This window comes from Henckelia pumila, chromosome 3 (genome assembly GCF_033568475.1).
Source record: "Henckelia pumila isolate YLH828 chromosome 3, ASM3356847v2, whole genome shotgun sequence".
Taxonomy (NCBI): domain Eukaryota; kingdom Viridiplantae; phylum Streptophyta; class Magnoliopsida; order Lamiales; family Gesneriaceae; genus Henckelia; species Henckelia pumila.
The window spans coordinates 105,161,484-105,177,594 of record NC_133122.1 but is presented as its reverse complement, the minus strand read 5'-3'; the positions used below and the strand labels follow the sequence as shown (position 1 = coordinate 105,177,594).

Genomic DNA, 16,111 nt, shown 5'->3' with positions numbered 1-16,111 from the left:
TCACAGGATCACAACCCAAGGATCTAAGTTCGCTATTTATATGTTTATTTTCAGAACCATGTTATGCAATTTATTGAGTTATTTGACTTAGCCTTGCACTTGTCATATTCATGTACTCGCATCTTTTGCATGTTCACTACTTCTAAGATCAAGGGCACTAACATTTATTTTATTACGCACTATTTTGAATTATGTGTGTGCTTGTAGTTATTTAGTACTCGTTATCGCCCCCCCCCCCCCCCCCATGATCTTGATGGGTCTTTTAGACTCACCCCAATTTTTTCATCCTTTCAGGTGAGGACGAGTATCAGTGGACTGAGGGGCAGGATCCCATGGGTGAGGTTCCTGGGGGCGCAAGCCTGTGACCGTGGCTCCATTTATTTTCCGTTGTGTCCTTTCCTTCCTAGAGTCTGTAATGAATTTACATTTCGTACTTTCTCGTTTACTTGGTAGCAGGATGTGTTTCCCTGCTTAGGAACATTTGGTTCGCTTTACTTTCGGTTGGTTGCCCGGTGTGGCACCTTACTGTCATGTTACTAGTTGTGATACTTGTTGAACATTTGGAGTCATTATTTAAGATATTTTGAACTGCTGTCTGTGTTGTTGGTTTGTTCTAAAATAACATGGGTCATGCCGAAATTTTTAGAAAAATTTTAATTATTTTAAAAACCCGAGTATTACTTTCTTTTATTTATTCAAGTACTAGTAACTAGTTGTTTCAGTTGGTATCAAAGCCTCGGTCTTGGTTGGGTCTGTGCCTACTACCGATTGCCGAAACTCAAAGGGATCTAGCCTCAAAGTCTGTAAGATTTAAGTGCAATGATTTTTATTTGTTTAAGTTCATTTCCGCTTATCCTTTTTAATTTTTGAGCTTGTAAAAGTTTAAAGATTTTTTTTTCTAAGGCATGAAACTTGATTGTGGGAATTTGAACATGCGTACAGATGGCCGCTCGTCGTGGACGGTACCCACATCCACCGCCACCTCCTCCTCCGCCGCCTCCACCAGCTGGAGATGTTGGGACGTAGGTGCTAGCGGGCTTAGCCCGTATCCTGGAGCGACATGTGGACGCTCCGAGGTCTGGAATTGGGACTGTTTATGAGCAGTTCAGGAAGATGAATCCGAAAGACTTTGCCGGCACCACTGATCCACTGGTAGCGGAGGGATGGATCCGATCTCTTGAGGTGATCTTCCGCTATATGCAGTTGGGAGATCCGGATCGAGTACGATGTGTTGTCTTTCATCTCCAGGATGATGCTGCCCTCTGGTGGGAAGGAGTGGAGAAGACAGTAGACACAACTACCCTGCCTTGGGCTGAGTTTAGGAGACTCTTCTTTGAAAAGTATTTCACTGCTAATGTGAGAGCCCGTTTGAAGACGGAGTTTTTGAGTCTACGACAGGGAGACTTATTGGTGGCTGAGTTTGTGGTGAAATTTGAGCGTGGTTGGCACTTTGTTCTTCTGATTGGAGACGAAGAGGCGGAGAAGCTCCAGCACTTTATTGTGGGGCTAAGATCCACTATATAATGAGATGTACTCATGGCGGAGCCAGCTGAATATGCTTCAGCGCTCAGACGAGCTTTGAGGTCTGAGCAGACATTGAGGGACATCAGTGCTGAGGTGCAGAGTAAGAGGCCGCTCCCATCTCATGGCCCGCAGTAGCAGCATGGGAAGATGCCATTCACTGGGCCGCAGCGTCACCAGGGACACTTCAGGCCCCAGGGACATCATGTTCAGTGACCCCAGGGTCAGCCAGCACCGAGACCCGCTCCTTCCAAGACTGGGGAGAAGCCATTTTTCCCGAAGTGCAAACGTGCCCATTATGGGAAGTGTTTGGAAGGCGCTGGAGTTTGTTATCGATGCAAGAAGCCGAGGCACATGGTCTCAGATTGTCCATGGCGTGAGACGCCGACTCAGGGCAGAGTGTTTGTGATGCAGGCCGAGGAACCCGATCCTGATACCACGCTCGTCACAGGTAATATTTAGAGCATTTAATTAAGGGTGATTTTACTGATTCCTAGTTGCACTGTTCGTTTTGAGTTTTTCTTTTGGGAATGAGAATTTGTTTTAGGTTGCATGCTTTGGGTTAATTGGTCGTGTAGAGATGAATAATTTTGTTTATGGGATTTGTTGGCTTAGAATGAACCTAAGAAGGACTTGCCTTATTTGTTTTCAATCTTTCCGTGGTTGTAATCACCTTTAATGCAGGTAGAATTTTAGTAGCCGGTGTTGCCACTAGAGCCTTGTTAGACTCAGGGGCTACCCATTCTTTCATCGGAGGATTTTACTCGCAAGCAGAGCTTTGAGTGCGAGGATCTGATTGGTGGATTCACAGTGACCATCCCATCAGGGGAAGAACTGTCCACTAGGAGAATGGTGAGGAATCTTGAACTCCTGTTGCAAGGGCAACCAGTAGTTGCAGCTGAGGTCAGTATTGGTCAGACCAGAGGGAGTAGATCCGTTTCAGTTTGAGGCTACTAGGGGTTCGAGGAAGACACATATCATATATTTTATGCAAGCTAAGAAGATGGTGCATGAAGGATGTGAGGCATTCTTAGCCAGTATATCTTTGACAGAGTTGCCACCATGTCCAGATATTTCAGATGTGGACATTGTCAGGGATTTTGAGGACGTTTTTCCAAACGATGTGGCAGGCATTCCGCCTGCTAGGGAGGTGGAGTTCTCTATCGACTTAGTACCCGGTACTGTGCCAATTTCTAAGGCACCGTACAGATTGGCTCCTACAAAAATGAGGGAGTTAAAAGAGCAGATTCAAGAGTTGCTTAACAAGAGTTTCATACGCCCTAGTTTTTCTCCATGGGGTGCACCGGTCCTTTTTGTGAAGAAGAAGGGCGGATGCTTAAGGCTGTGCATAGACTATCAAGAGTTGAATGGAGTGACAGTGAAGAACAAGTACCCCCTACCCAAGATTGAGGACCTCTTTGATCAGTTGCAAGGGGCCTCTGTATTTTCGAAGATCGACCATCGATCCGGTTATCATCAGCTGAGGGTGAAAGAATTGGATGTGTTCAAGACAGCTTTTAGGACTCGTTATGGTCACTACGAGTTTCTTGTGATGTCGTTCGGGTTGACAAACGCGCCAGCGGTTTTCATGGATCTTATGAACCGCGTATTCCAGCCGTTCTTGGACCAATTTGTCATCGTCTTCATTGACGATATCCTTATATATTCCAAGGATAGAGAGGAGCATTCGCAGCGTTTGAGAACTGTTCTAGAGGTACTCTGGGAACGGAATCTGTTTGCTAAGTTCGACAAATCCGAGTTTTGGTTGGAGATAGTAGAATTCTTGGGCCATGTGATTTCCGAGAGAGGTGTTGAGGTAGACCCCTCCAAAGTTCAAGCAGTGAAGGAGTGGTCAGTACCTAGAAATGCCTCAGAGATTCGCAGTTTTCTCGGATTGGCCGGTTATTACAAGAAGTTTATCAAGGGCTTTTCATCCATTACAGTGCCCTTGACAACATTAACCAAGAAGAATGCTAGGTTTGTTTGGAGTTCCGAGTGTCAAAGGAGCTTTGATGTATTGAAGGAAGCTCTTACGACAGTGCCAGTATTGGCTAAGCCATCAGGGCAAGGTGATTTCGTGGTTTACACTGATGCTTCCAAGTTGGGATTGGGAGCAGTTCTTTTGCAGCGTGATAGGGTTATTGCTTATGCTTCTAGGAAGCTGAAGGAGCATGAGAAGAATTACCCTACACATGACCTAGAGTTAGCGGCAGTAGTGTTCGCTCTCAAGATTTGGAGACACTATCTCTATGGAGAGAAGTGTAAGATATTCACCTTCCATAAGAGCCTCAAGTACTTCTTCACCCAGAAGGAGTTGAATATGAGGCAACGGAGATGGCTAGAGTTGGTGAAGGACTACGATTGTGAGATCAGTTACCACCCAGGTAAGGCTAACGTGGTCGCAGATGCATTGAGCCGGAAGACGGCAGTGATTGCTTCCATGTCAGTGACTAGACCATTACAAGATGAGATTCAGAGGTTCAGATTGGAGTTCTATGTTGAGGGTAGGGCTCCTAGATTGTCAGCCTTGTCAGTAAAGACCACATTGTTCGACCGTATCAGAGTTGCTCAAGCAGATGATGAGCAATTGAGAAAGTGGAGACAGAAAACTGAAGAGAAAGATAGTGGTTTGTATTCTGTAGTAGATGGGATTGTAAAGTTCAGAAATCGATTTTGGGTTCCCGTAGGTGACTCTCTACGAGCTACTATCATGGCAGAGGCACACGCATCACCGTACTCTATCCACCCGGAAAGTACAAAGATGTATCGGGATCTTCAAGGATTGTATTGGTGGCAGGGCATGAAGAGTGACATTGCCCGATTTGTGTCAGAATGTCTGACATGCCAGCAGGTCAAGGCGGAGCATCAGAGGCCTGCAGGATTGCTTAAGCCACTTCCTATTCCGGAGTGGAAATGGGAGAACATTACTATGGACTTCGTTGTTGGTTTGCCGAGGACAGTGAGGAATTCGAATGCTATTTGGGTTATAGTAGACCAACTCACAAAGTCGGCACACTTCTTGCTATTGAGGACGACCTTCACGATGACACAGTATGCGGAGTTGTATATCCGGGAGATTGTCAGACTACATGGTATCCCTGTTTCCATAGTGTCTGATAGAGATCCGCGGTTTACTTCAACTTTTTGGAAGAATCTTCACGCAGCTTTACGGACGAAGCTTTTATATAGCACTGCCTTTCACCTGCAGACGGATGGACAGTCCGAGAGGATGATTCAGATTCTAGAAGATCTTTTGAGAGCTTGTGCCATTGACTTTTAGGGAAGTTGGGAGTCGAGACTGCCATTGGTGGAATTTTCTTATAACAACAGCTTTCAAGCCACCATTGGTATGGCATCTTACGAGGCACTCTATGGAAGATTGTGTAGATCTCCGGTGTTGTGGACCGAGATTTGGGAGAAAACGGAGTTGGGACCAGAGATTGTTCAGCATACTGTCAAAGTTGTAGCCAAGATCCGTGACAGGATGAGGACTGAACAGAGCCGGCAGAAGAGTTATGCAGATCACAGGATGAGAGACTTGGAGTTCTCGGTGGGAGATCATGTGTTCATCCGAGTAGCACCGCTGAAGGGAGTTATGAGGTTTGGGAAAAAGGGAAAACTGGCGCCGAGGTTCATAGGACCCTTCGAGATATTGGATAGGGTAGGGGCATTGGCTTATAGGGTGGTCTTGACGCCTAACCTTGATGGGGTCCATAATGTCTTCCATGTGTCGATGTTGAGGAAGTACATCTCGAACCCATCCCATGTGCTTAGTTCGGAACCACTTCAGATGTAAGGCCCGGGATTAATTAGAGATTAATCCAAATTTATTTAAATTTTACTCCGAGTATATTTAATTTGGGAATATTTGAAGTTTTGATTTAAATTCTAATATTCTTAAATTATTTAGGATTGAAATTGAATTAAAATAGGGGCCGAGGACCAAATTGCAATTATTGAAGAATCTAGGGACTAAGTTGCGATTTCTATTGAAAGTTATCAGATATTGAATTGATTATCAGCTTGTGCACGTGTATGAAGTAGGAAAAATTCAGAAAATAAGAACAGAGCCCGTCTTCTTCCTCTTTTCCTTAGAAAGTTTGATTTTCGATTTGCCATAACTTTTGTTCCGGTTGTCCGATTTCGATTCCGAAAAGTGTTCTGGAATCCTTACGACAAGAGCTTCAATCTCGTGTAAGTTTTATGTTGTGTTTTATGGATTTCGAAATCATTATGGAGCAGATATCAGATTTTTAGTTGTTGATTGTGTTCTTGCTATTGTATCGCTTCTATTTTCGAAACTGGATCAAAGTTGGATGATTTAAGGGATTGATTATGATTTGTAGCATGTATATCGATGACTATAGCTGCTGATAAGATGTTTTATGACTGATTTTTATATGATACATGCTCATATATGAATTGGAGTTACAAGTTTCGAAGTCGGGATTACGTCGGTTATCGATTTTGAATCGCTACGTCGCTTAATCGAGTTTTGGAACTATTTTGATAGCCGATTTCTGAGTTGAAGTTGTTGTTGAGATGTTATGAATGTTATAGTATTTTTCTTATTCAGTTTCAGTTGAGTTTTAAGGCTTAACGACACAAGACGCGGATTTGAACGAACGAAGAAAGAGTTGAGGTTTGAAATGCGATTCATTGATGAATTCTTGATGGTTTTGACTCGTTTCTGAAATGATAGGTTGATATGAAGTTTGATATATGTATTTTGATTATATCTCGCATATTTGAAGAGTTCAGAACCTCGATAAACGAAGGTATAATGACGACATGCGAAGTAGGGACTTTGAAACTCAAGAACGATTATCTTTGAGTTGGCCCGCAAAAATCACATACTTTTTTATGTTTTGATTTGATTTTGGTGTTGTCGATCCATCTCAGGTTGTGGATCTTTAAATTTGAGTTGATATGATGTTATATCGAATTGATTCTAAGCCAAGGTTGCGGTTAACCTTATTTGCGAGTCGTGTACGAATTCGTTAGATGGATATCCATGTCAATATCATTTATGAATCTTGATGGCTTCGAAGTTATATGAATCAATTCGTATTTAAAGCGTTTGAGTACTCTATTTGTTGAGTCGAGTTTTAAATAGAGTTAATATGATTTATTTAACTCTTTCGATATGTTGGTTATACTGAGATTTGTATCTCACCGGAGTTTATCCGGCTGTTGTCTTGTTTTGTATGTGTGCATGACAACAGAGAGGGCAGGAGCTGATCATCGACGTCATTGACAGCTGGGAGAGAGTCTAGCACGTGAGGACTCTGGTTGTAGATGATGTTTTGAATGTTAGAAGCAAGGAACTTTAGAACTTGTTGGTTTTGGAATACATGTATAAAACTTGAGATAGTTTGTGTCGTTATCGTTATCGTGTCTTTAGCGACTTTGTTGATGTAATAAAATGCATGTATACTTACTTGAGACTTTCTTTAGATGTATAAGTTTGTGTTTACATCAAATGAAACAAGTTTTGGAGCTGTCAATTGCCAAGTTTTGGAGCTGTCAAGTGTGGGCAAGAATCTACCCAGGGCCGTACTCGAGCTGCAGAAAACAGCAGCCCGAGCGCAGCCCGGGGCAGAAAGTTCTGCCTCGAAATGGGCAGGGCGCGCCCGAGCGGCGCTTTTCAGCCGCTCGAGCGCAACCTATTTTAAAAAAAAATAAAAATATTTTTGTTTGTTACAGCTTCGGATGCTTGGTGATTGCTTATTCATTAATTGCCCTTAAGATTTGAGATTAGCAACCCGAGGCCCCACAACAGGTGGTATCAGAGTGTTAAGTTTCTCGGACTATGACTAGATGAGTGGGGTAGATCGAGTCTTCTATTCTGATTTATTTATTGCTTTCATAATTGTATGGTATATGATTTATTGATTACAGATATTAAATTGTCACATGATGCTGTGATAATTTGCGAAGAGTATGTTGTACAATGTTGTGAATTACATGCTATTTAGTTATTTGATTGAAGTACTAGCATGTATTATGAGGATGAATTGAAACTCGATCTACGAAGGCAATGTGGATTGCAACAGACTTGATGTATTTGAGATTGAACTGTACACTAATTTGTTTGATTATCAAATATGCCTCCCCGACCAGCACCGAGAGTTAGGCAGACTTTAGCTACGAATCAGCCTGAACAAACAAATGCTGCACAGGTCCCAGTGACAGTGTCTGAACATGGACAGGGTAGTACATCTACTGATGAGTTCAGTGATGCTAATCCGATGGAGAAACTTTTGAAACGATTCCAATCATTCAAACAACCGAAGTTGAAAGGAACAGAGAATGCTATAGAGTGTGAGAAATGGCTGGAAGATATTGAGCAGTTATTTGAGTCCATTGATTATACAGATGATCGTCGTGTGAGACTGATAATTCATCAACTGCATGGCCTTGCCAAGAGTTGGTGGATAGCGATGAAGAGAGAACTGGAAAACCAAGGTACTGTTATTACCTGGTCTGTATTTCAAACTGCTTTCTATCAGCGTTTCTTTCCTGTGTCTTATCGCAAGGACAAAGGAACAGAGTTTGCAAGTTTGCAACAGGGACAGTTGAATATTGAAGAATATGTTGCCAAATTCACTAGCTTGTTGAAGTTTGCACCACATATCGTTGTTAGTGACGAAGCTCAAGCCGATCAATTTATCAATGGCTTGAATCCTGATGTGTTTACACTGGTGAATTCGTGAAGACCGAATACCTTTGCTGATGCTCTGAATCAAGCAAATGGTGCAGAAGCAGGGATACTAAAACAACGAGGAGCACAGTTTGTGCCACAGCCAGTGAGACAACAACAAGAACAGCCACAGATTCCACAGCCACCTCGATTTGAAGCTGGAGGTAGCAGCAGTGGAAAGAAAATTTTCTTCAAGGGTAAGAGCAAACAGTTCAAGAGATCAGGTGGTGGTAGCTCTTCTAGTTCTAGTGGATCCCGACAGTCTAGAGCTGGACAGAAGTCTGATGTATATTGCACCAAATGTGGAGGTCGCCATACTGATGAACAATGCCGAGGTGTGTTTGGAAGCTGCCACATTTGCAACAAGATGGGACACTTTGCAAGAGTGTGTCCACAACGAGGATCTGAAGGTGCACAGGATGTAGGAGCATCGAGACCGGTGGGTCAATCTACATCTTCGGTTCACTCTTTTCAACCACAGCCTGCCGCACCGAGTAGAGGAGGAGGTCAGACGGTGAATCATCCTCCAAGGCAACAAGCAAGGGTGTTTGCATTGACTGAGGAGCAAGCACAAGCGGCACCAGATGATGTGATTGCAGGTAACTGTTCTCTTTATGGTTATCCTGCTTATGTCTTATTTGATACTGGTGCGTCGCATACTTTTATATCTGAGCAGTTTATTGCATTGCATTCATTACCTGTTGAGCCCTTAGCTACTGTTTTATCTATTTCATCACCTTTGGGTCGAGGTATTGTATCAGTGAAGTCTGTACGAAATTGTATATTACATTGTGAGGGGCATGAGATTGAGCTTGATTGTATTGTACTCGGTTTTTCTAATTTTGATTGCATAATCGGTATTGATATGCTAACCAAGTACAGAGCTACAGTAGACTGTTTTCAGAAGATTATGAAATTCAGACCTGATATGGCTGATGAATGGAAATTTTATGGTAAGGGATCAAGATCTAAAATTCCATTGATATCTGTTCTTGCTATGACTGAGTTGTTACAGAAAGGAGCAGAGGGATTTCTGATCTATGTTGTTGATGTATTGAAGACTAGCCCTGAATTGGCTGACTTGTCAGTCGTTAGTGAATTTCCTGATGTTTTTTCTGACAAGATTCCGGGATTGCCTCCATATCGAGAGATAGACTTCGGTAATGAATTGATTCCAGGTACACAGCCGATATCAAAAGAACCTTACCATATGGCACCGATTGAATTGAAAGAACTGAAAGACCAACTCGAAGATTTGTTGGCCAAGGGTCATATCAGACCGAGCATCTCTCCTTGGGGTGCTCCGGTATTGTTTGCTAGAAAGAAGGACAGATCGATGAGACTATGTATTGACTACCGGCAATTGAACAAAGCAACGGTAAAGAATCGCTATCCTTTACCTCGTATCGATGATTTATTTGATCAATTGCAGGGATCGTCAGTATATTCGAAGATTGATTTGCGATCCGGATATCATCAACTGAGGGTTAGAGACGAAGATATTCCAAAGACTGCATTTAGAACCAGGTATGACCATTATGAATTCATAGTCATGCCTTTTGGTCAAACGAATGCACCAGTAGTTTTTATGGGATTGATGAATAGGGTATTTCAAAGATATCTAGATGATTTCGTGATAATATTTATCGATGATATCTTGATTTATTCTAAGAATATGTGTGAACATGCTGATCATCTCCGAATTGTATTGAGAACGTTACGGGAAGAAAAATTATATGCCAAGTTATCCAAATGTGAGTTTTGGTTGCAGCGAGTCGTGTTTCTTGGCCATATAATTTCAGGATATGGTATATCAGTGGATCCAAGCAAAGTAGAAGCTGTGATCAGTTGGCAAAGACCGACGTCTATGCCAGAAATTCGAAGTTTTATGGGCTTAGCTGGTTATTATCGTCGATTCATTCGAGATTTTTCATCTATAGCGAAGCCTATTACACAGCTTACACAGGAGAATGCACCATTTGTTTGGTCTGAGGCATGTGAAAGGAGTTTTGTTGAACTGAAGAAGAGATTGACTACTGCGCCAGTGTTGACAATCCCTAAAGTTACTGGTGATTTTGTTGTTTATTGTGATGCTTCTCACCAGGGTTTGGGATGTATTTTAATGCAGAAAGGACATGTTGTTGCTTATGCTTCTCGACAACTGAAACCACATGAGGTTAGGTATCCGATTCATGATCTTGAATTGGCTGCTATCGTTTTTACATTGAAGATCTGGAGACATTATTTATACGGCGAGAAGTTTGAAATATTTTCTGATCATAAAAGTCTGAAGTATCTATTCTCACAATCTGAATTGAACATGAGACAACGACGATGGCTTGATTTATTGAAGGATTTTGATTGTGAAATCAAATACTATCCGGGAAAATCTAACGCAGCAGCAGATGCCCTGAGTAGAAAAGTATGTGCTCTATATTTATCTACTATAGGTGTATCTAGTTTGATTGAGAATTGTTGTGTTTCTGGGTATGTATTTGAGACAGATTGAAGGCCGATGAGAGTGTATGCAATCAGTGCTGAGCCAGAGTTGTTGATTCGTATCAAAGAAGCACAGAAAGCTGATCAGAATGTACAGAAATCGATTGAAATGATCAGATCAGGACATCAGTCTGAGTACAAGCTTAGTGACGATGATATCTTGTATGTGAATAACCGAATAGTTGTTCCCAATATTGCAGACTTGAGACAGAATATTCTGAAAGAAGCCCATTGTAGTCGCTTTAGTGTTCACCATGGAGGCAGAAAGATGTACAACGACTTGAAGAGTCAGTACTGGTGGAATCAAATGAAGTCTGATGTGACTGAATTTGTATCTAAATGTTTGAATTGCCAACAGGTGAAAGCTGAAAGAAAGAAAACGTAAAACATCCTTAAAGTACTACTGATTTTTTTTTTATCTCTATCTCTAATTATAAAATAATAAATATAAAAATATATATGCAATACATATATATATATACATCATACTTAAAAATAACTTTTTAAAATTTAATATGCATCTACACGATAAACATAAATAATAATAAAAATACAAGCATGCAACTAAATACCTAACATTAATTACTAAATAATCATTTATAAAAATTTCCATAATAAAATGCCTAAATAATATCTCTTTTACAAAAATCCATGAAAACTTAGAAAATAAATACTTAAATATAAAATCCATGCATATACTAACAATCCAAAATAATAAAACATGTGCGGAAATACATATTTTATATCTCAACATAAATATCGTGATAGAGCTATGGTCACGGGTTCTAGCCGCCTGGATACTCATACGCCCTCGCCGTCAGTTGGGAACACATTAACTTCATTAACATTTCACTCACCTGCACCATTTAAATCTAGTGAGCCTAGAGGCTCAACACGTTCTATCCTTATATAACAAAATAAAACCACACACAAGCACACATCATATAAAATACGTGAATATAAATATACGTGCATGATCTTAAAATTATATACATATAAACATGAAATAAAATAATTATACTGATTTATCATAATGCTAAACATGTATCATCATACTTAATAAATCTCATAAAATAACTTATCATGATTTCTTAGTTCTCAACAGGTCGTATCCATATCGGTGACATCATACTAAGCGATTGATCAATCTAAAAACCAACGTACGCGGCGGTGGGGTTTCCACCTCTGTGCTGCCACTTCACCAGCCCTCTCAGCTGGATCCATAAGCTCATCATACTTATACATCATTAGGAAGGTCATCGGGCCCAGGTATCCCGGCGTCCAACCACATCACTTTCCACCTTCACTTCAACTTCCATAAAATATATTTTTCTTAACATGCATTTAATTAAATTTATCATAAAAATTCTTACATGATGCATGAACTTAAAAATTCTCATTATTTCTTTATTTCATGAAAATTTTGCCCGTAAATATATATTTAATTTATTTTTTAAAAAATCATACTTATATAACTAATAAAATACATGCATGAATTAAATATATATTTACGGACCCGTTTTATTTTCCATGGACTTGTTCGAGCTGCTGACCAATAGACTTAAAGTCAAAAATTCCTAGACTGACTCAAAAATTCACAAACTGGCCCAAAAATTCTTATGGACTCCCAAGCCCATAAAAATCATTGGGCTAACATAAATAAATTATTTAAAGGCCAAAATAAAATTATTTGGAGGCCCAAATAATTTTCTAACTAACTAATTGGCCCAAAAACCACTTAAACTAATAATTATTTAAAAATTAAAAATACCCGAGCACAATTAGTCTAACCCGGACCCAGACCCAAATAACTTGACCCATGACCCAAAAACCCAACCCGGACCCCAAAGACCCGACCCGGACTGCCCTAAACCCTAAAACCCGAACAGCCCCCCCTTACCATGCCCACGGCCGTGAGCAGCAAGCCTTCATGGCCTGCTGCCAGCCGGCTCCGGCCACCCCTTGCCGGAGCAACTCTATCTACACCTAGAAGACTTTAAGACGTTTCCATAAAGCCAAAAACCAGCCCAAACGGAGTCCTAACGAAGGAGAACGAACCAAAACAAAATCTGCCTAATTTTGCTCGCGTGCTGCGCGCGACGCCGGACTTTCGGCCGTTCGGCCGACCCACTCCGGCCACCACCGGCCAGAGGACCACCTTTTCTACCTTTCACTTTGTCTTGCGGTTCTAACCCAACTAGAATCACCCTAAAACACGCTCTGTGGACCGAGAACGAGCCAATCTCCCAAAACTGCTCATCCTGCGCGCACAGCCCTATACCAGCGGCTTTCATTCCTGATTCAAGCCACTTCAGACCTTTTCCACCCGCCAAACCTGACCCCAAGGGACCCTAGATCGACCCCCTAACAAAGGTGCAGCAGTCCCGATCAAGCCGTGGTCAAAAAACTCGTCAACATGAGCCTTATGCATCAAAAACGTGGTTACATGTATGAATCATGAATAATATCCTTAAATTCTGAAAATACATGCATTAACAAATCATTCATAGTAAAAATCAGTGTATATGATTTAAATGGTGGCCAAGAACGGATTCGAGACGTGCCTTGTTGAAGATTTGAACAAAACGAAGAAATTGACGCGTATCGGGCTCGCCGGGACGAACGGCTTGAAAATTCCTTGCCGAAAAACCTCAAGAAAAATCGTGTGTGTTGTGTTTTCTGACATAGAACATGAGAGATGGGGAAGAAGGATGAGGGAGGCGGCTTAGAGAGTTTAAGCGTGAGATAGGGTAAATCTTTTTTTTTAAAAGATAATCTGGGTTTAATAAATAAATAGATAATTAAGATAAATATATACTCTAAACATATAAAATTTTAAAACTCTTAAATACAATATAAATTTGATATTTAACCTTAAATCCCGAAATTATAATTAATGGGATTTTTAAAGCTTAATAAAAGTCATTAAAATGACTTATCTTGGGTAAAAACGGACCTATAAATATATATATATATATATATAAACACTATAATTTACTTGAAATAATACCTTAAAATAATATTTTAAGGCTACTAAAAATCTCATAAAATATTTTGGATGAAAACAACATCTCGTCCGTCCACTGTCCTGCCTACGCGATCATAAAATAATTTTTCTCAAATAAATTCATAAATCATATCATATAAATTTAAATGTCGAAACAATATTTAAAGCATGCAAATAAATCACATAATTCACATACTAACTCATAAAAACAATTTAACACATTTTCACATTATTTTAAAATTATTAAATCTCCTAGTTATGCATGCGGATTTACGTGACGAATTTTTGGGCGTTACAATTCTCTCCCCCTTAAATGGAATTTCGTCCTCGAAATTTGATTTAACTTAGTCGTCTAATAACATATGACTAAAAATTTTCCATAACTAATTTTCAAACTTAAATCCCAAAAACATATCTTAATTTGCAAATCTAAAATTCAACTTATATATCAAAAATTCTAACTTGTCAAACTTAAATATGCAATTCATAACTTAATCTACAAATCTAAATGTCAAACTTACATCTCATAAATTATCAAACTTAGTTTTCTAAACGTATATCATTATAGTCATCCTCGTGTGTAATACGTCTCAAAAGCATACTGTAATTTTCGTAAATTCTCCACGTAACCGCATTGCAAAACTAAGTGTTTTTAACTTTAAGACTGTCATAACTTTAAATTCTCCTTTCATAAATCGTTAAAACATAAGTCATGTGTTCCATGCATAAAACATAATTTAAATCATTTAAAACTTACAGACTGGCAGTGCGGCTTCTGAGCTCCGAGCAGCAAGCTAGTAACCCTCCAAGAACCGTGGCTCTGATACCAAATAAAACATCCTAAAAGTACTACTGATTTTTTTTTATCTCTATCTCTAATTATAAAATAATAAATATAAAAATATATATGCAATACATATATATATATACATCATACTTAAAAATAACTTTTTAAAATTTAATATGCATCTACACGATAAACATAAATAATAATAAAAATACAAGCATGCAACTAAATACCTAACATTAATTACTAAATAATCATTTATAAAAATTTCCATAATAAAATGCCTAAATAATATCTCTTTCACAAAAATCCATGAAAACTTAGAAAATAAATACTTAAATATAAAATCCATGCATATACTAACAGTCCAACATAATAAAACATGTGCGGAAATACATATTTTATATCTCAACATAAATATCGTGATAGAGCTATGGTCACGGGTTCTAGCCGCCTAGATACTCATACGCCCTCGCCGCCAGTTGGGAACACATTAACTTCATTAACATTCCACTCACCTGCACCATTTAAATCTAGTGAGCCTAGAGGCTCAACACGTTCTATCCTTATATAAAAAAATGAAACCACACACAAGCACACAACATATAAAATACGTGAATATAAATATACGTGCATGATCTTAAAATTAATACATATAAACATGAAATAAAATAATTATACTGATTTATCATAATGCTAAACATGTATCATCATACTTAATAAATCTCATAAAATAACTTATCATGATTTCTTAGTTCTCAACAGGTCGTATCCATGTCGGTGGCATCATACTAAGCGATTGATCAATCTAAAAACCAACGTACGCGGCGGTGGGGTTTCCACCTCTGTGCTGCCACTTCACCAGCCCTCTCAGCTGGATCCATAAGCTCATCATACTTATACATCATTAGGAAGGTCACGGGGCCCAGGTATCCCGGCCTCCAACCACATCACTTTCCACCTTCACTTCAACTTCCATAAAATATATTTTTCTTAACATGCATTTAATTAAATTTATCATAAAAATTCTTACATGATGCATGAACTTAAAAATTCTCATTATTTCTTTATTTCATGAAAATTTTGCGCGTAAATATATATTTAATTTATTTTCTTAAAAATCATACTTATATAACTAATAAAATACATGCATGAATTAAATATATATTTACGGACCCTTTTTATTTTCCATGGACTTGTTCGAGCTGCTGACCAATAGACTTAAAGTCAAAAATTCCTAGACTGACTCAAAAATTCGCAAACTGGCCCAAAAATTCTTATGGACTCTCAAGCCCATAAAAATCATTGGGCTAACTTAAATAAATTATTTAAAGGCCAAAATAAAATTATTTGGAGGCCCAAATAATTTTCTAACTAACTAATTGGCCCAAAAACCACTTAAACTAATAATTATTTAAAAATTAAAAATACCCGAGCACAATTAGTCTAACCCGGACCCGGACCCAAATAACTTGACCCATGACCCAAAAACCCAACCTGGACCCCAAAGACCCGACCCGGACTGCCCTAAACCCTAAAACCCGAACAGCCCCCCCTTACCATGCCCTTGGCCGTGAGCAGTAGGCCTTCATGT

At 39.5% G+C, this 16,111-nt stretch overlaps 1 protein-coding gene across 1 annotated transcript; it reads left to right on the top strand.

Annotated features, from left to right (window-relative positions):
• The first annotated feature begins 942 nt into the window (after positions 1 to 942).
• Positions 943 to 1,524, top strand: LOC140889284 (uncharacterized). The gene is made up of 2 exons (XM_073296998.1): positions 943 to 1,022; positions 1,110 to 1,524. The coding sequence occupies exons 1-2, from the start codon at positions 943 to 945 to the stop codon at positions 1,522 to 1,524; spliced, it is 495 nt and encodes a 164-aa protein (XP_073153099.1).
• Positions 1,525 to 16,111: the final 14,587 nt, after the last annotated feature.

Coding starts and splice junctions, on each gene's coding strand:
- LOC140889284 (XM_073296998.1), top strand. CDS start 943: ATGGCCGCTCGTCGTGGACGGTACCCACATCCACCGCCACCTCCTCCT. Junction 1,023..1,109: donor CCAGCTGGAGATGTTGGGAC/GTAGGTGCTAGC, acceptor TGAGCAGTTCAG/GAAGATGAATCCGAAAGACT.